Here is a 22,540-nt window from a genome sequence, read left to right on the forward strand (position 1 = left end):
GAAAATAGTCAGATTAAAGAAAAAAAAAGTCAGTCTTGAAGCACCGTTGGAAACCGTTTAAGGGTCGCTAACAAAAGGTGAAAGGAGGCCCCAGAGGAAGAATCTTTATACGAGTTTAAGGCATGTAGCTTATAGTTACAGCTAGACGACATATGTTTTATTGTAACATCTGCTAATGTACCTCATAGTTAGGTTGTACCTTCCTTAGGTGTCAAATGTGATGTTGTACAAGTTCGTTTAAATCAGACCTCTATTTCGGTACAACGAGAAGGAGTTTACTATGGTCAATGCAGTGAGATTTTTCGAACTAATAATGCCCTTTATGCCTATCCTCGTAGAAGTTATTCCTAGGAAAGAGCTTGGATTGAAAGGTGACACAACATGTATAAGAGCCGAAATAGGAGTAGAGAAAGGAGCCGATTTTCAAATAAGTAAATCGATCATTCAATATTTATAAGGAGGTCGACATCAGGTATTGTCCTTCTTCTGCTTGTGTGACATTGCTTTCTCTGGTAATAGCTTCGATAAATAAGCTTAATAGAAGATTAAGAATCCAGTTTGATATGAAAGATTTAGAAGACTCGCTTGGGAGATGTCAGTAACCACGGTATATTATTAAGGCGTGTATACAAATGATCGAAGCATCCATCTAGATCTATCTCAGACAGCCCGTCGGGAATACGGGCTTCACCAAAGAGATTTATTGCAAGGAATGCGTTAATATATTCCATTGGGCGGGGGCTATTTTTAATAAAATTTCGATGTAACTCTCATGACATTTTCATCTTCTGGGCTCTTCGTCTTCTTTTTTTAATCTTTTTTAGATATAAGAGTCATTTTTTAAACAAATACAAAAGAAATTTTCTTAATTTATGTGAGCCTTTGAAGGAGAAAAGAAAGTATATAGAAGTCAGATGATGGGATTTAATTTATTGGCTTTTGAATTTCGTTGATTTGCAAGGAGGAAATTTTAGAAGGATAATAATTTGTCTTTTTAACTCAAAATGATTTTCGATCATCGTTTAGAAGCTCATGCAAATGCTTACGTGACATAATGCAAAATTGAAGTTAATTTAACATTAATAAAAGAATCAGAAGAAAGGTGAGGATGATATATATTAAAATGGGAAAGCTAGACAAATATAATAATTAGGGATTTAAGAGAGAGTTGAGGAGATGGAAGGTGAAGACAATTTTCTTACCAATTTATTATTATTATTATTATTTTAATTAAATTTTGATCCATTTTTTTTATCTATTCATTAATTTAATGAATAAATTATTTATAAAAATATTGGCCAACAATATTAGTATTTATGGGTTGATATTTTGATGGTGTTATTTTCATTCCATAAAATATTCTATATTATAAAATATTTATTTTAAATTATTAATCTGATTAGTAGAGAAATACATATGAATTCAATCCCGTGTGCGTACGAACATTATTTATCTAATAATAAAAATAATAATAAATAACTAAATAAATAAAAATCAGCACTTTAATTCATGAATGCAGTGAATCAAATAAAGTACTTACACCCCCACTAACAAAACTAATCAACTAAAACCTATATTATCATATTGTTAAACCATGGACTTCACTTACTGCTGTTGAATCAATAATTAAATTAATTACACAGCCAAACTCAATTTATTAGCCTTTACACAATGATTTTCTATGGAACTGCAATATGGGAGAAGTCACATACACCATATCATTATATAATTAGGAAGGATTAAGGTAAGAAAAATCACCTGAAGCCGTTGTTTTTTCTCGCACTCGTGTGGCTCCTCTCTATTTTAATTTTCTTCCTTTTCTGTGCATAATAAAAAGTGATCCATTATTTGTTTCAACGTTATCTTCTATAACCGGCAGCAACTAACTTAATTATAAAAATATTACTTTAATAATTTCATAATTGTAATTAAGAATAACCTGAAATACCCATTTAAAATTTATCGAAAGAGTCTTATATGAAATAAAAAGTTCTAATACCTAAAACGACCAAATGAGTCGTTACATCTATACTATTTTTGAACATTTTTACCTTTTTAGATTTAATACATTTTAATTAAAAATGAAAAAATCAATTTATCTTAAAATAAATAGGATATTATAGACTTTTTAAATTTCTGGCCAAATTTTCTAGCCATATAGCATTATCCTAAAATAAATATATTGATTATTGATTCTTACTCCTTTTGTTTATATTTTATTTGTTCAATTTTAACATGACATGATTGAGAAACAAATAATTGATGTATTGAGTTTTATCATATTATTCTATTAATTGATAGAATTACACAATTAATTTACTCATTAAATTTTTTTTATCTTTTTTTAAAATATTACTCTCTGAATAACTTGAGGGGTATAATAGGTAATAAAATATGTTATTTTTTTTGATTTGTCAAAAATAGATAAATAAAAAATTAAAATTGAATAAGTAAAATAGGACAGATTAAGTCTATGGGTTTTGGTTTTGGTTTTTTCTTTTATTTTAATTAAATGGCCTGATTTTATGTTGGTGATGTGGACCGCTAATAAGAGGCCATGAATAGTTTTGAAAATCTGGATATGAATTCCGTTTATGAAAAAGTGGCATGAATTACCTTTTTCTTTTTATAACGATAGTGGCATAAATGAGTTATTTTTTAACTAATGATGTTGATGGGCTTCCTTCAATACTTTAATGTTATATTGGAGTCTTTTCCCTTTAAAAAATAATATTAGAATTTCTATATTATTTTAATCTATTTAATAAACTATAAATATTTTAAAAAAAATTCTAAAAAACCCACCCACCCACGGCAATCCCTCATTTTCCTCTTCAGTTCTAAACTATAACATCCCAACACACAATTCCTCCATCAATTTATTTTTCAATTGTAATCTTCTTCTCTCCTGATTTTTGTACAACCAACATGAATAATTTTTTGCCAAAAAATTATGAAACCCCGAAAGAAATGGTGTTACTGAATTTTTTTTCCTAAATTACATAATTGATATTTCTTGGATTTTAAAAACTCTTCGTTTTTTTAAATATCAAGTTTACTTAATTAATAAAATGTTTATTGATGGATTAAACTGACATAAATTTTATGTCGAGATCGAATTTGTTGGAAAAAAATTTGACCAGAAACTACCATTCTTAGATTTGATTTTTCTTTTGTTTGGAAAGATAACAAAAAATTGTATTACTTTAAAAAATATCAAATCACTGGCTTTCAGAAGAGAAGGGAGGATGCGACGACATCACCGAAAATGAGTGATATTGAAAAAAGGGTTATGACTAAAGAAGAAAGAAATTTATTTTTTGAAAAAGTAGCTAAAATTGCCCCTTCACGCGCTCCTATGTATGAGTGTCGCAATATCTTTGTCATGTTAGCGAAAAGTGTTCAATAGATATTCATTTGAAATAATAAAACTGTTTTATAGGTACAACTTTAGTTAAGGTGTTTAAATAAATTATGCTGACAAACAGATGACACAAGCCAAAATTATTATTAAAATAGTGAGTTTACTATTATATTCATATTAATGATAACATAAATGCATTAAAAAGTTATGATTTTGTAAAAGTTCTACTTTTATTTAAAATTTTCATTTTTAGTGCATTCAATGTAGGAAAAATTGTGTACCAGACACACATTAGTAGTGTATTAGGAGATTTAATAGGAAAAATCTTTTTGGCCAAAAAATTTGATCAGAATGGTAAATAACATATTTTTCACATAATGTTATTTTATTTTTTTGAACATTTCTACCCTTTTAACTTTAATAACCTTTTAATTAAAAATAAAAAAAAAAGATCAATTTATTTTAAAATAAAAAGAATATTATAGACTTTATAAATTTCTGACTAACTTTTGGCTAAATTTTAATATCCTTATTAAATTTCTGACTAATTTTAGCCAAATTTTCTAGACATTTAATATTACCCTATTTAATATCTATAGTTTCATGTAATTAAGATGTTAGTTTTGTTTGTAATTGAAAACTTTGACTTGGATTTTGGTTCTTTGATTGATTAACGTGAGGGAACTGAGGCTTAACATTTGTATAACTTAAACTTATTCTGTGACTTGCATACAATGAAAGAGATGAACAAGTGGTCGAGAGCAAAAGATTTGGGTTGGGTATGGACAAAATGACTGGGTTTAAAATTTAAAATTTGGTTAAGAATTTGACACGTGTCTATCCATAATATTGAGAGTAAATTTATGCCAAAACCTAATGAGAAGGATATATTTAGATTTAAAGTATAATAGGAAAGGTTTAGTTGAACTAAAAATATAACGAAGGGTATATTTGAATTATTTTGAATAGTAAAAGGATATATTTAGCCCCTTTCGTTCATATATTATGAGTCACGGTTGTAGTTCAATGAAACTTCTTATGTAAATTCACCGGTATTCACATAAATCCTACTTGTATACATATATACAAACTTCCATTTCCGGAGTTTGGTTTTATACATTTTTTATTATTTTTGATTATATATCTTTTTTTCAATATATATTACCATCCACAATATTTTATACGAATCAATTATATAATTTCACTACTTATATACAATTACTTATTTATCTATATTATTAAAATAGTTTGTTCACCTTATGATAACTCTCTTTACTATCTTGTTCTCTTATGGTTTTATTGCTCTGAAGGAAGATGGAGCTAAAGTGGAGCATATAGGTTCAGATATCTAAACAAAAACTAGAGATCTTTTTGGAGAAAATATTTATATGACTATAGTTTCAATAATTACACATCATAATTATAATTTTGTTTGCTATGGAGGATGCATTTTGTATAGTTCCGATCATTTGTATATTTTGTTTACAAATATACAAAATAGGGTAAATATATAAATTTTGTATTTATACTTTTAATAAATTTCATAACTGTGTTTGTATATTTTTCTTGTCAAGATACAAATATGATAATTCATTATGAATTTTTCATAAATCATATACAAATAGCTAGAGTAAGTATATAAAAAATTCTGGATTTATATAATCAGGAATCGAATTATACAAATTCTAAATTTATTCAAATCAGAGAAATTAATAAAAATCAAGCGAATAGAGAGAATTGAAAAATTTGTAATCGTGAATTATAATTTTCTTAAGCTTTTACTATAATACCTAATATAGGCTAAATGTTTGGTATTCTACATAATTTTCCCAACTTTTTACCCAATGTGTTATTTGGGCCATAACATCAATTTGGGCCAGCAGCCCTGAATCATTAAGCATTGGGCTAGCAGCTTCAAATAAAGGGATGGTTCCCAAATAGAATAAATTAACAATTAAGTCGCAATTATTAATATAATTAGTTAAAATAACAATAATTTAAAATATTCATTTAAAATGACAGAATGACGATATTTTTATAAAATAATATGCATTCATATTTTAGTATTTTAAATTTATTTTATTTATGAAAAGAGTAATTTATTGGATCAAAATACACACTGATAACCTTTTAAATTGAAAAAAAAAACTAATATAATTTACCTTTTTTCATTACCATTCACCTTTTTTTCCCACATTTTACTTTTCTTCATGGTATGTCATCTTTCAAATTTAGATTCCTTCAAGGTGTCAAATTGTTGTTCACCAAGAAAGTCGTTATTGTTAACTAAAACTATTTATTAATTCAAGCAGATTTCTCGATTGATAAGGTAATTTCTAACATCTGAAATTATTTTTTTGATTTGATGTTTGAAGCACTGATTATACACATAACGAATTTTCAGTCGACTTTTTCAATTTTCATGTGATTTTGTTTAAATATTCATCATATATTTATAATTTTCAATTTTTTTGTGATTTTATTTTAATTTTTCAGATTTTGTAGATTCTAGAAATGCATTTATATGTTTATTTTGTTTTGATATTGAATACATTTTAATATTTGAATAATCTTTTTTAATATGATGTTAAATACATTTATATCATTATACAAAATACAATATAAAAACTAAAATGAATACAAATACAAATAATATATCTATTAGAATGAATACGAATTGGAAAAGAAAATATAATTTTGAAGAGAAAAATAAAATACACAATTACAAAAATAAAATAAATACAATTATGTTTCTTAAATAACTAAAGATTCATTTGACATACCAATGTGAATGAATACGAACTAATAAAGAAATACGAGTTTAATTATACAAAATACAGCATGAAAATTAAGATGAATACAAATACAAATGACATACATATTGGAATGAATACGATTTAAGAAAGGATACAAAATTCTGATAAATAAAATAAATATATTGAGAGAAAATTATGTAAGAACATATAAAAATACAACATGAATACAAATACAAATGACATATATATTGGAATGAATAATATTAAAAAAGGATACAAAGTTCTGGTAAATAAAATAAATATACTGTGAGAAAAGTATGTCAAATAACATATAAAACTATAGGGGTTCAAATTTGTAAATTTTAAAAAATTAATTTTTTTAATGGATAAAAATTATCATAAAATTTCATAACAATAACTAGTTTTGAAAGATAAGAACAACTAATGGTCTTTAAGAAGAAGGAAGAGACCACCTATTTTAGGTCTCATAATCTTTTGTAAGGAAAGTAATAAAGATTTTAAGCAACTTAATTTAATTTGAATTATTCCCCCTTGATTTTCTCTAGTTTGTAATTTCTTAATTATATTATGTTAAATTAAATAATGAAAAAAAATACATAAATCAACCCATAACAAACTAAAATATTGTTATTTTTAATAAATATCTAAAGGTATTGCTAAGAGATCCTATTAAATGTCAAAATATCATTGTTTTTGAAAAATTTCTCAATCAAATATATATATAAAAAAGTTATTAATTTATGATAAATATAGTGTTATTTTTATTCATATAAAAAATATCAATAGTCATAAAAAATGTACATTGATTATACATTATGATACACCCAAATAATTGCACATAACTTATCTATACATAAGCTATACACTTTTTATATATATATATAATACACTTAAAAAATTGATTATAACTTAACTATATATGAAATATACGCTAACTATTTAATTTTGATCAACTCAAATGATCTCTAAACAATTCCAAAAAATATATAACTTTTTATGTCTTTTTTATAAATAATTCGTTAGAAATTAATCAAGTTTGCGATACATCAAATTCAAGTTTGCCATAAAGTTTATGGACTAACATTCTTTCGTAGTTATTCCTAAAATATCTTTGCCCTCTACATCAGCCCAACACTCTCATCTTTAGAATAAGTTTGGATTAGTATATATTAGATAGGAAAAATTAGCAATTAAGACAACATAATTAATTAAAATAATATTAATTTAAATTTTTTAGTGAAAATAACAAAATAGTAATATGTTTATTAATGTTATGTGTTTTATTAAATGTGTGTATTTCAGATTTTAGTGTATAATACGTATTATTAATTTAATATATTAATGGAAACTCATTTATTGAATCAAAACATGGTCCAATAACATTTAATGAAAAAAAAATTAATTAACAATTTTGTGTAAAGTTTCAAGAAAGGTAAAAATTAAATCAATTCAAAATTTTCAGCCAAATTTTCAACTTCCTTTCACAAATTTTCCAGATTTCTTCATCAAAGCCATTGATTAGCAAGGATTCAAGCAGATTTTCGAGCTAGGATCATTAATAAAGCAGATTTCGTGGTGGCAAGGTTAGTTCAACTTTCGGTTTTGATTTTTTTTATGTTTTTGTTAAAGTTCTGATTTTGTATATTAAGATTTTATGGACAATTTATGTGATTTTTGTTTTAACATCCATCATACATTTATGATTTTGTATTTTTTGTCTATTTTTTGTGATTTTTTTTCAATGTTTAAGATTAGGTAGATTATGAAAATTCATATATATAGAATCATTGTTGTTTGATGTTCAATATGCAGTTGTTAAAAGAATTTTTTTTCTTCAGATTTTTGGATTGTTGGAAAAAAAAGAGTGCATTGAATGCAATGACTGATTCAGTCAGAATAACTAGAGGTATAAGCAACAACATTCAAAATTTTCTGGAATTTCCCTCATTTGATTTGTGCATTACTCAAGGATTGATCGAAAATATATGATCTGCGGCGAGAATGGCACAAGAGTATAAAGTGGAAATTGATAGCTCTTCAAAAAAAAGGAAAGTGCCATGCTATAAAATCCCTGTTGATCAACAAAAATATCGAAGTGATGAAGTATTACGTCATGACGATGAAGAGGTATTAAATTATTAACGAAACTATTTTTATGCTATGTGTATAGTTGGTTTTTGTGTTTGAAATTGCATATGTCTTTCAGATTGGAATCTTATAGTTTTAACTGAATAAAAATTTTTTGTATCCCTAAATGATATGTGATAAATATCCAAAGCAAGTAAAAAAAATGTAAAAAAGAAAATCTACTAAAGGCAACGACTTGTTAATTACTCGACCAGAGATCTTATCTTGAAAAAAAATCAACTACAGTAAAGGAAAGAGGTTAGAATGCCGTCGTTAAGCATATCTCTAGGAAGGCCTATAAGGCCCTGGCTTCACTCTAGAAATTTATCCATATACAACTGTGCATGATAATAGAGGAATGTACCTTCACAAAAGACTTAAGGTGCTAAAAGCATCAAAAGCAAGGCTGTAGATTAAAGTTGGTGTGCCATTTATTATGAAGAAAAATAAGTGGACTTTGTAAATGTTAAAATATCAAGTATATTTATGTCATGAAGCCGGCTATACCTCATCTCAAACATATGCATATGATTCATATGTTACCATGAACCTACCCCTATAATTGTTTTTGTGTTTGAAATTGCAAATGTCTTTCAGATTGGAAGCTTATAGTTTTAATTACATAAAAAAAATTTGTATCCCTAACTGTGATATGATAAATTATGGATATAATTAAAACAAGGTCTAATTTTTATCAGTTTTGCATATATGCAAATTACATTTTTTGTGTGTGTCTAAGTAAAAAGATAAAAAGTTTACACGAGTACTATAATCTTTCTTCTTTCCACCCCTTTGTTAGTTCTGTAAAGTTCTCAATATAGAACTTGTTAGTCCGACAAAAAGTATTCATGTAAAAAAAGTTGCCAACAAAAAGATATGCATGTATCAATATAACTAAAAATACCAAAACACTAATATTGGATGCTACAAATTACCTTATACGTAAGACTCTTCTCATTTGCTTGTCAATATTAAGAAAAGGAATACAATATTTATCTTTATATATTCCAATTTAGTAGATTTCTCTCAAACTGTATTCTAGTAGCCATTATTTTTGCCCATCTTTTGTTGTATACATATATTAGATTGTTGAATAATATATTTATATTCTTTTCATCATCTTTATGTATTCAAATTTTGATAGACTTATAGTATCATTTTAGTTGTATTTTGTTATTTATTTCATTTTATTTTTTATGTCATCAATAGTCATGATTCTGAATGAACATTCAATCTTTTGTATACAATGTAGTTTCTCTTATTCTATTTTGTTAACTAGTAATAGATTTATATATCAATAAATTTTTAAGTATGTATTCATTTTATTGTTAAACATGTGCAGGCAAATGAATTTTACGTCAAAAAATAAACCAAAAAAAGCTCTCCATATTCATTGTTTCTTTAATCATGACATAAAAGCTGACTTGGTGAAGTATTTACATGGACATGTATACAATGTATTCTGTGAAAGCACCTGTTTTGGTAATTATATGCAAATGCATCAATGTCGTACTCGCGGACAAATACATAGGTGTTGCATGGTTTTAGAACTCAATTGTAGTTCTCGCCAAGCATTTGTAATGCGTGTAAATGGATCTACGTTGCGTTTTACTTGAGAGAATTTGCTTTGATTAGTGGATTAAATTGTGTCAACGAAGAAAATGATTTCATCTTTGATGAGTTAGAACCAAATAGGTTCATAGAAAAATATTTTGAGGGTGTTAAGTTGATCAGGAAAATTGATATAATGAGGAGTTTTTATCGAAAAGTGTGGGGGGAGAACAATCAGGATGCCCTGAAGTTTGCAATTTTATACTTCTTCCAGACAGTGATTTTTTCCGGTGAAAGAGCTACCAAAAAAGTTCCTAGGTTATATTTTGATCTTGTTGAAAGTGAAAGGTACAATCAGTTTCCATGGGGGAAAAGGCTTTCTATTTGCTGATGAAGAGCCTGAGCAAGAGGTTGAATAGTGAAAAACAATTTTACAGAATCGGGGGAATGCCTATTGTATTCCAAGTATGGTTGTTTGAGTGCAGTTCGAGTATTGATTTCCAGGTCGCTTAAAAGGTTGATGACCATATTCCGAGGTTGCTCAACTGGCAGACGACCAATGAGAGTCGTAGATACAAGAAACTTATGAACACCATATTTGGTGATGTTAATAACAAGGTACTTAACTGACATATATTTAATAATCACCAAGTTGTATGTTTTTTTATTATTTTTATTTATAATAGTAACAAAATGTTTGGAATTCATATTAAATTCAGGAACATTACACCTAATCAAAGGGAACTTGCAGTATTGCAACTGCCACCGGAGGATATCAAATATCAAACTCCACCTCAGTATTCCGAATCATCAGATGATGATCTAGATGATGAAATAATTGATAGTAATGATGATCCACGAGAGGAAAGCTGTGACGGTAAAGATTCTGACGATGATTCTCAAGCACCTCCTCCACAAGCAGTAAAGGTCAAAAGAAAAGGAAAAGTTGGTTCCTCAACGTCGCCTGTTAGAAAAAGGACAAAGAAGCTGGTGACAGGTGGATCCAAACAGGTTGTAAAAAATTTGAGACCTCGAATTACTGTTAAACAGCCGATGAAAAAGAATGTTGTATCCAAAAAGGTACTAAAAAAACTTAATGTTATTTTAAAGCAAACTGAATGTCTACATGCATATCTAACAAATACAACTTCGAGTGATTATGATACTTCAGAGAACAAGCGGATCTGAAGTGGAAGGCTGATTGAAAGAGATGTCAGATTTCAGAAAAGAAGTATTTACCATATAGTACATCCTTCATAGTTATACACTTATTCGAATTTTAAATTTTTAATAAGCTACATCATTATGTCATATTTTTAGGTTAAACAAGAGTTTGTTGATATTCGCAATTTGATCAACTACAACTTCAAGACTGTTCTGACAGCCATTAATTCAACACGGGATGTGCAGGAGGTTTGTTATAAAAAATAAAATGATTTAACGTATTCTAAATTTACATTTTTGTTTAATGATTTACGTTGTAATATAACACAGGCCGAGCATTCTGATGATCATATTGTCCCTCCAAATTCAAATGATGAAGATGGGTATACACCACCATACACTTCCAATAAAGAATCTCCATCAAATTATGTTCTGGTAGTTCAGTATGACAAATTGGAATCTGGAAATTCAGAGGTACTTGTAGTTTTTTTTATTAATTTAGGCTGTATATACGATTCCAATTTGGTGTTTTTTTACGAAAATTTTGAATTTATTCACTTTTATGAAGTTGTAACTTTTAATATTTGATTACATGTTTATTGGATTTTTATTTTTTTACAAGACACTCAAGGCTTCAAATGACAGTAAATCAACAAATGTTGTGCCCCATGTAAGTCAAGATTTATGTATCATTTTAAACTCAATACTTGTGTAATAGATATCATTAATAAGCCTCCTATATTTTATATAATTATACATTTATATAATTATGATCAAACTGTATCAAGCAATCTTAACTCTGTTTATGCTTACATGTATTATAAAAAATAATTATTTTTTAGTCAATAACTGTTATCGTTTATAACTTTAAAGGACTTTTCATTATTGTATCCATTAAAATTTTTTCATGTTTCTTGTTATTTTTATTTTTTTTAAAGACAATCAACAATCCAGATGGAATATATCTCAAATCCGATGATCATGAGGTAAGTCAGGTTTTAGACAAGTTTTATGTATTTTTGTCGTGCATCCTAATGTGTGATTACAATATACAAATTTGTTTTTAAATTTCATTTATTTGTCTCAATAAATGTTCATTATCATATCAACAATTTCATTTATAACTTTCATTTTTTAAGGTTTTTTGTATCAACACGCACGTTCGAAATCTGATTGAAATGGATTAGGAATTAAGTCCTCCAAGACTTACAATTCCTAGAGTATGTTATTTAATTTTATAAGTACATTTGTTATACCATTATTTGGGTCATTACTTTTAAGGTGTTGTTATTTTGTACGAAATTAATAGGTAAATCAACCAAGCTTTGTATTTGATATACCCCCCCCCCCAAAAAAAAGTGCTTGGAGTTTCTGAAAATTCACATGAGGTCGATGTTGAACAAATGACATGTCCAGTCCCTATTCGGGTTTCGGATCACATGAATGTGACAACTGATTCACAGTTTGAATTGGACGATCAATTCATGCCTAGTCTCAATTCTATAAAGAGTAGCATCTCACCACATTCAACTGTGATAAAAAGGACACACCGAACAGCTGCCAACAACAATTGCAGGATGCATTACAACAAAGGAAGTTTAGGCCACTATAGATGTTCATTTTGGTACGGACGATGAAAAATTGATGATAGATCAACCTATCAGCAATAACGAACAGACGCCATTACCTACGCGTAGGAATAGACGTCCAGGTCCTTATAATACATCTCCGTATCTGACCAATTTTGGACCATCTGCTGGTACAATATTCCATTTTTTAATACTTTTGTTTATGTAATCATTTTTTTATTGCTAGTGTAAGTGTGTATTTAATTTATTATTGTTTGAACCATTTCAGGTAGTTCATCAAGTCACCCCACATTTTTGAATTGAAACACCCTTTTATATTTGATTTGATCACTGGCGATTATGATATAACGTTGTGGGATACGTTTCGTTCATGGATCCGAGATGGATTACATACAAAGCACGACAAAAAAGTAAGTCATTGGTGAATAATTACAAGATATTTTTACAACATAACTATTTAAATTTTTGTATCCGGTTAAATGTTTGTTTGTGTTTCAACAACAGTTATTGTTTGGTGCAGCTTATATATGGTTTTCTTGATTTTCTTTTTGTATTTAAATATTGATAGTAATTACTTTTTTAATGAATGGTATACTATTTCTATTTTTATTCTGTTTTTAGGTAGCATGATCAAGACCATTACAAGAAGAATCTAGCTGAAATTCCTGTGGCCATTAACCTTGGCGTTCTCCTAATAGACAATAAGAATTGGTTCTATAATCTGTATTTTAAAGGACAGTTATTGAACAATTCGGTAAGAGTTGTTTAACATTTATCTTTACTAACAATGATTGATTAGTAGTTATAGTATTTATATATTTGTCTTTAAATTTGTCAGAATCTTGATGTGATTTTATATTATTTACGGAAAAAAGCCAAGTATGAAGTTGGAGGCAGCTATAAATACACAACTGTAGATTGTGTATTTAGTTTAAAGATCTCTGCTATTTGAGAAAAATATTTGGATTTAGATAGCGATATTGGTTGTGCCGATGAAGAGCATGTCATTGGTGAATACATAGAGGGTACAAAATGTATGCTGCTACATCTTGGCATATGATTGATTATGTTTTTGGTTCCTGTCCACGTTAAGGAGAAATTTCATTGGCTGTTGGTTGTGATATCATTGAATGATAAGTGTATCAACGTGTATGAGTATCAACGTGTATGAGTTCTTTAGATAATGTTCCTCAACAGTCGCATGGGTATCTGTAAGTTTGTGTTTCTTTTGATTTTACTATCATCAAATCATCAATATTATATTGTGTACTAACTTTTAATTTCTTATATTATAGGGATTGTGGTATTTATATGCTAGCTTTTGCCGAATACCTATCATTTGTCCAAGGTATTCCAGCGAATATTTTGGATACATCGTGTTTACGGTCAAGATACGCTACACTTCTTTGGAATTATGGCCAACAAAAGAATGATGCCGGAGCAATAAGTGACAATGAAGCACCTCCACGATATAGCAGATTCAATGTAGCAATGGAGGAGATTGATACAATTCAAATAGATTAGTTGTTGTCCATTTTTTGATGTGTCATTATATATTAGTTTTTGTATTGCTATGAAACGATTTTAAAGGGTTCAAATTCTTGTGTTTATTAATGTATAAAATCTTGAAGTTCTGGTTTCAAGGTTTTGGGTTAATATTAAAGTGTTTCAGTCCTTGTGCAGTTTATCTGACAGTGTTTTTCCAGTTAATGAATCTTTGCTACATGTAAAATCTATTTCTTTGTTGTTCCGGTTAATGAATATTTGCTACATATTTTATTTTTCTTACCAAAAGAGCATATATGAGGCTTTGTGGTAAGTGAGGAAAAAAAAGCGTTTTATTTGTGTGTCAAGCTTAAGTATCGCATGTGGGGTACCCAAAACTCATTTTAACTGCAATACATATGATTCTACCAACATACAATTTTTGTGACTCATACAAGTTCACACATACAATTTAGATAGAATAAATATAATGTAGATTAAAATCATGGATACGAATACATTTCGTTATAAAAGGTTTACCAAAACAATTACAATAATCTAACAAAATATATGCATTCATATGTTTCAAATGGATGTAAGACTTTATATTAAATTATTAAATATAAATACAATTAATAATACTAACAACATAAAAAAATATAGAATACGTATAGCGAATATGAATACTTTTAGAGAGAAAACGAATACCAAAAAAAAAAATTGTATGCATTAAAATGTTACAAAAACAATTTATATTAAATTATAAATACAATTTAACTTGAATACAAGTAACTGCAATGGTTTTGTTTGTGACTCATACAATTTCACTCATACATTCTAGATAGAGCAAATACAATATAGATTAAAAACATAAATGTGTACACTTCTCAAAAGATATTAATACCATAGATACGAATACATTTCGATAGGAAATGAACAAAAAAAATTTGTATGCATTAAAATGTTACAAAAAATAATTTATATTAAAAAATAAATACAATTCAACTGGAATACAAGTAACTGCAAAGGTTGTGTTTATGACACATACAAGTTCACCCATAAACTTTAGATAGGTCAAATATAATATATATTGAAAACATGGATATGAATGAACACTTCTCGAAAGAAAATGTATACAAAAAAATATTTTCCGAATTCAAATAGAAGAATCCAACAATTGTATGCATTCAAATGGATGTAATAATTGGTATTAAAATGTAGATACAATTAGGTTTTGAATACAAGTAATAGTATTCGAGAGAAGGCGTAGAGCGAATACATTTCAAGATACAACCATGAACAAAGAATTCCATGTTATTTTATTAACCAGAAGACATTAGAAAACTGGAAGCAACCTAACTCTAAAAATATACAAAAATGAAACATCATTAACTATACAATACGCGGTCCATTCCTACATGAACGCCTATTGTGCCCTTTAAACCCACACGTACTGCAAGAATTCTTTCTCTTCTTACCATATAGCTCGTTATACGTCATGTCACGATACTTTTTGGATGGCCTTCCAGGAAGCTTTTTGTGATTTGGAGGCTGCACTATCTGGTCCTTAATATACCCAGGTACATTCCACTCGTTTTGATTAGGTAACGGACGAATTGGAATGCAACATGTATTCAACAAGTTACTTGGCTTGTACAGGTCGGAACAATATGGCCCAACATCAAAATGTTTCTTTTTTAAAATGGCCCAAGCGTGCGAACATGGTATTTCATCTATTTGAAATCTCTTGCAAGTACAAGTTTTATTTTCCAAACAAACAATGTAGGTTCTACCTTCGTTATGAACACTAAACACATAGTTATTTGATGGTACAACCTACAAAAATAAGTAAACACTTATGTTATATAATTTTGATGAACATATAAATCGTAACAACACACCTTCATATGTAATGATGCTTCTTCATTATCAACAAGCATCTCTTGTGGTCTACCACAAAGTGTGGTGAAAGTATGTGAAGTAGACGTATGATTTTTCAAATTCCATCTTGCAAACATCTGTCTTATTTCCTCAAGAAAATCGTATACTGGTAATTCCCTTGCTTCAAATAGACAAGCATTTATGCACTTAACTATGTTTGATGTCACAACCATTCCTCGATCAACTGTTGCATATACCCTAGCCCATTTTTCATAACATGCTGATTCCAAGTAATTTTTTATACGAACATCAACTTGTTCAACCTTTTCCATCGTTCATCAAAATCAGATTGTTTGTATACCTTTGCCATCCCATAAAAAACTTCCTACAGACTATTGTGCGACTTTGAAATAGTGTTTTCACATTTTTCTACAAATGCCAAATACAGGCATAATGAGGAACTCCATCAAATACCCTCAAAACTGCCTTTATAATACTTTCATTTCGATCGGACACAACGCACATGTTATATTTAACGTCATGCGCTTCTCTAAACTGTTCAAAAAAATAAGTCCAGGATGCATCATTTTCTAATCAATAATTCCATATGCTAGCGGCAATATATTTCCTATACACAAAACATTTAATAAAGTTATTATTTCATATAGAATAACTATATTAATCAACCAAACAAAGTGTATATATTATCATTCTAATACCTGCTCCATCAACAGTACTTGCAGAAACGAATACTCCATTGTACGTCCCTCTGAGGTGGTTGCCATCAACTACGACAATTGGTTTACAACACTCAAAACCTTTTATGAACGGAAAGAGAGAAATAAAAAGGTAAAGAAATTGATTTTCATCGGTTTTCTTCATCCTTATATGAAATCCAGGGTAGGTAGCGTTCAATACGTATAAGTATCTCGACAGTTTACCATAAGAACCAGATGGGGTACCCCTTAAAGAAATTACAACATTTTTCTTAGCCTTCCACGCCACTGAGTATGATACATTTACTCCAAGAGCTAGGTTGACATCTTGTTGTATATCCTTTGGCGTCAACTTTCTTTTATGATCAACTAACTTGGGTTGTATCATACCTCCAATAAGATTGTTTGCTGCTTGACGTTGTTCATAAATCTTATCTTTCAATGGACACATGTGATCATTTACAAATTTTCTAATTCTGAACATTCCAGATTTATTGATACTTGACGACTTCAAACCCACCCACAATTATCAGAGACACAAACAAGTGTATAAGTGTTTGAATAACACCATATTAGAATTAGTTAAAATTTAAATAAAATATTTGATATAATGTAAAAAAACATAATGAAAAAAAAATTATAAGAGAATCCAACCCAAATACATATACCATGTTTGACTCGATCTGTTCGTTTTCCATTGGAATCTATGATCAATAGCGTATTGCGTCATCAAAGCCTCTAAAGTTCCCTTGTCCTTATAAACTTGATCTTCAAACACTACCTTATGTTTGACGTTTGTAATAATGCCGCAATTCATGTTATCACTATTGTTCGGCACACTAAGCACTAATGCTTCTGTATCAACTATATCTATGTCATCAGGCCCACACATTTTGAATCCATATTCAAACATATTTCTGTCAGCTAATTGACAATCATTCACAAATACGGATACACATATAGGATACTTTGATAATTCTTTGTTATCTTTTTTCAACGACACATACACCCTCACACCCATGTCGTTGTGTATTTCCTGAGGTGCAGTATTACCCTCTATCTTATATTTAGTTTCACAATGTTGAAGCTCAAGTCAGCACAAATTTGCTTTGAAACAAGATCCATTAGTTCTCTAAATGTCGCATGCTCTTTTAGCACAATTGCTTCTGTACTATAATCAACATAGCAATTTTCCTTCTTCCACCTCCCAGAATGCATGACCAAAAAACTAATGCTTCCCATGGCTACAATAACAAATATATAAGTGATGATCACATTTTTTTTAGTATTCCAAAATAAAAAAAAAATGTATCCAATATACATTCAAAAAAGTGTACGTTTCAAAGGGTACCAAAATCGGTAAAGATTGAACTCAAATTCACAATTTTTATCACACAGTAACAACCGTTTCAAAGTTATTACATATAGAATTTCATATTGTTAAAAACAAGAAATAAAAAAAATACATACTAATATGAGTCTAAACAGAATCAAACACATATCCAGTCGTACACATCATATAATCAGATATAATTATATTATTGTTACTTATCTTGTTCAGAGATTTTCTATTGATATCAATGGAACTTATGATGAGCTTCCAAAAAAAATTCAAATCATACAAACATTTAATGTATTCATATTAAACATTTTTAAAAAATACCTGATCTCGAAATTATGAATTACACTGAAAGGAATAAATTGTTGTTGTGGGATTCGAAAATTTCCGCTTTCAAAAAATTTTCATATTCGATTATATTTGCAGAATTTGAATTGTATAATCAAGCTTCTTTATCAATTGAATAATTAAGGAGACAACTTTGTTTGTATTTTTTTTATAAATATGAAGAACAAGGAAGAAGAAAAAATGCTCAACTTAAAAGATGGCAAAAGTACAACTTTTTAAAAAGTAACTGAAGGATTATTAATCCTATTTACCTTTTTTATGTTTTATTTTCATTTCTTCTATAATTTTTTTTATAAATATATATATCATATTAAAAGAAAAAATACGGTATTCCTAATCTAAACTAATTAAAACATGCTAGTTTTACTAAATATTAAAATATTGTTACTGTGTCACCAAAAAATTTAACATATTGTTGTTTTGATAAAATTTCTTATTAGATATTATAGCTATCGTTTAAGAAAATTATAATTTGCGGTTACAGTTTTCAATTTTTACTATTTGCCTGATTTCTATAAATCTAGAATTTATATAATTCAGTTTCTGATTGTATACATCCAGAGTTTCATATATGTTTGCCCTCACTATTCATACACTATTTATGAAAAATAAATAATAAATTACCCTATTTGCATATTGACTAGCGAAATATACAAACGCAGTTTTAAAAATTTCTAAATGTATAAATACAGAATTTGTGTATAATATTTATTCTATTTGTATATTAGCAAACAAACTATACAAACGAACAGAAATATACAAACTGCAACCTCTAAGCAAATAAAGTTATAGCTGTAAAGTGTAATTATCGAAATAATAGCTATAGAGACTTATTATGTTTTGATATTCCTAAGAATTTCTCTCTTTTGATGCTTTTTAAAACTATATAACGGTACATAATCGAGTAACATAGTTATTGTAATTTAGATGGTATAAATTTAGGAGATTAACTTATATCCACAGACAGTGAACAAAAAAATTACACCATCAGCTCATTTTTAGAAATACTTATTTTTTAAAATATATTGATTATTAATATTTAATAATAATAAAAAGTATAATATGATAACTTAAACTGTAAATTAATTATATGAGTTTATTTAGGATTCTTCTTGGTTGCCAAAGATGAGTAGATTTTTTGCAGTATTTTTTTGTCCTCTTTATTTTTACATCATTCCCCACTAACATTGTTGAAGCAATTTGAGACAATCATCAATGGTAACTTTTTTTTTTCTTTTTAAAATCTAGATTAATTGATTTCATAAAAAACATTAATGATAACTTATTAAGTCTTCTTTCTAACATGAAAAAGTTTTTGAATATATGCTTCAATTGCTTCAACTTTTCTCTTCTTAGTTTTTTTCGATTCTCTTTTAAGTTCATCTTATCGATAATATAAACTTTAATTGAAAATAAACTTTGATCCATATACCTTCATATGTATTTCAATTTATTTAATTAATACTCAAACCAATTTATTTAAGTAATACTCATAGTCGATAGTATAAAAATATTTAAATTTTATTCCAAAAAAATCTTAAATTTATAGAGAGTGTTTTTTTTAAAAAAAAAGAAAAGCTAAAAGAATCATTAATCTTTAAACATAAAAATATGATAATTAAATTTAAAAAAAATAAATATTTTTAAAAATAAGCTGACGGTGTAATTCTTTTTGTCCACCGTCGATAGATATAAGTTAATCTCTAAATTTAGATACTCTTTGTACATTAACGCACAAGAAATAATGTAGGAAGAAAATTTCCACAATTCTGTTTTTGCTTTATGATTTCTAACATTTTTAATAATATAATCCGTACATGATAATTTATAAATTATAACCAAACAAAATTTCGGTTTTAGATAATTGGTTCAATGATTACACCCATTTCCTTGTAATCGATTTCATCATAGAATATTGCTCATTATTTCTCAAACTTGGCATGCATGTTAATTTTAAAATATTTACTTACTTTTTTTAAGTTCATATTAAGTGATTTTTTTTGACTTTTTTCATAATAAATTAGTCAATATTTATAAGTATTATTGAACTACTTTTTTCATATTTATTCTTCATCGATCTAAGAAAGTTCTTAACTATTTTACATTATTAAGAAAATAGTTTGGGAACAATCACAGAGTTATAGTGAAAATTACAATTTGATTTATGTTCTTAAGTAACTTTTTAAGAGGTATGACAGCTTCGACAATTATTAAGGCCTCAATTGTTTGCATTTAATGCAAAAAAATAACACTTATATCTTAAGAAAGTAAAATATTTACCTTTAATGTCCATTATTATCATATCTTTTTTTTAAAAAAAAATGACATATATTTTTTTTTTACACTGATGATAGGCAAACGTTAATTCCACTCTTTGATACCATTACCATATATTACAGTATATGAATATACTCTTATGGTATCAAAGAATTATTAGAAAAATATTATTATTTCAAAAGATTGTTTATTTAAGTGTATTTACAAAGTCAAATAATTGAAGTGTGTTAAAAATATTAAATGATAAATTTGGGAGTGTATGCCATTCTCTTTCTTGACATGTCCGTCCACATGTCACTTTGCATGGATGAACTTGTCAACTTGGCTGCACCTCCATTTGCCTATAAAAAGGCATTTCATTGTACATTGATATGTAGTAAGAAAATACTGCCTCATTTTTCAGTTTTCATTTTTCACTTCTTATGATTAATTAATTAATGATTTTAGCTCTGTTATAATTCCCCCTAATAACTTGCTGATGAGAATTAATTTGCTGATTCATGTTGTCTCTATTTATTTAAGATAGGGAAGTACTTATTTAATTATGGGAAAATATTTCACATTGTTGAAATAGTTTTTTAGGACATTGCCTAGCATGATTCAAGTATTTATTAATTTATGCATTATTTTTATATATCGTTGTAAAAATTTTCATCTTATTTTCAGGACCACTTTTTGATAAATAATGAAGTTATTTATTATTATTATTATGAAATTTTTTAATATTTCCCTAACAATCTAAGAAACTATTGGCATATAATTTGTGTCTCGAAACTTTTGATGACTTGTGTCCTGAAACTATGGATGATACTGATGGTATTGAGTACAGGCAAGTTTTTGTCATCCTGACTAATATTGTTCAAGTCATTCTGCCAAAGGATTACGGTAAAGAAAATTACAGGTATGTAAATAGACATGGTTACAAATTCATTGCTAATAAAATAATCTTCATGAAAAATACGCCTCAATGCAAAAGAATGTTGAAAAGAAATGAGAATTCCGCTAAGCTAAAAATAACTTTGGCTAAAACGGATGATCTGATTATTGTGGTCGTTTCAGAAATAAATGGTGTAGCCAATGTGAGAAACTGAGTGATAGACTCTGGTGCTACTAGGCACATTTGTATAAACAAAAATGATTTTGTGTCATACACCCATGTTGAGAAAAGAGAAGATATTATTTATTTTGGTAACTCAAGAACAACTAAAGTTCTTGGAAAAGGAAAAAATCTTCTCAAACTCACGTCTGGTAAAACTTTGGCATTGAGTGATGTATTGCATGCTCCTAAGATTCTAATTAATTTGATATCTTTGGAATTATTAAGAAATTGTGGAATGAAGATTTCTTTTGAAAATAATGAGGTCATATTGACTAAAAATAATATTTTTGTAGGCAATGAATTTTGTGACTATAGCTTATTTATGTTTAAAATTTGTGACAATTTCTCTGCTTACGTGATTGAGCCTAAATCATTTTGGCATGCCAGATTAGGACATGTTAATGTGTCTTATATTAATCATATGCGATCTGGTAATTTAATACATGATTTAAATTTAAATAATTTTGATGATTACATTAAAGTTGTATTTGCTTTTGTATGTTTCTTTATAACAAGCTTCATTATAATATGTTAACGTCTCATATATGAACCTGCAGTCTCTTGGTTTAACACTTGATTTAGAGTTTAATTCAGACAAATGTAAAATATATGTTGAAGCTAAAATTATCAAAAAGTCATGTTTTTCAGTAAGTAGAGAAACTGAATTAATGTCTTTGATCCACACTGTTTTAGATGATTTGAGACAGACTATGACTAAAGTTGGTAAAAGATATCATGTGACTTTTATTGATGATTTTTCAGATTTACTAAATTGTATTTGCTCAGAAATAAAGATGATGTTTTATTGCTAATAAGTCTGAAG

The 22,540-nt window shown here is 27.7% G+C and overlaps 1 protein-coding gene across 1 annotated transcript; it reads right to left on the reverse strand.

Annotated features, from left to right (window-relative positions):
* Positions 1–15,449: 15,449 nt before the first annotated feature.
* Positions 15,450–16,270, reverse strand: LOC101263031 (uncharacterized). Its single transcript, XM_004240741.1, has 2 exons — positions 15,959–16,270; positions 15,450–15,893 (listed from the first exon to the last, which is right to left on the reverse strand). The coding sequence occupies exons 1-2, from the start codon at positions 16,268–16,270 to the stop codon at positions 15,450–15,452; spliced, it is 756 nt and encodes a 251-aa protein (XP_004240789.1).
* Between the last annotated feature and the right edge of the window lie 6,270 nt (positions 16,271–22,540).

The sequence above is a fragment of the Solanum lycopersicum genome, chromosome 6 (assembly GCF_036512215.1).
Source record: "Solanum lycopersicum chromosome 6, SLM_r2.1".
NCBI lineage: Eukaryota > Viridiplantae > Streptophyta > Magnoliopsida > Solanales > Solanaceae > Solanum > Solanum lycopersicum.

Bases quoted from the DNA above. Each gene is read 5' to 3' on its own strand.
- LOC101263031 (XM_004240741.1), bottom strand. From the start codon at position 16,270: ATGGAAAAGGTTGAACAAGTTGATGTTCGTATAAAAAATTACTTGGAA. The intron at 15,894-15,958 runs GTGTGTTGTTAC...TTATTTTTGTAG, and splicing joins AAGCATCATTACATATGAAG to GTTGTACCATCAAATAACTA.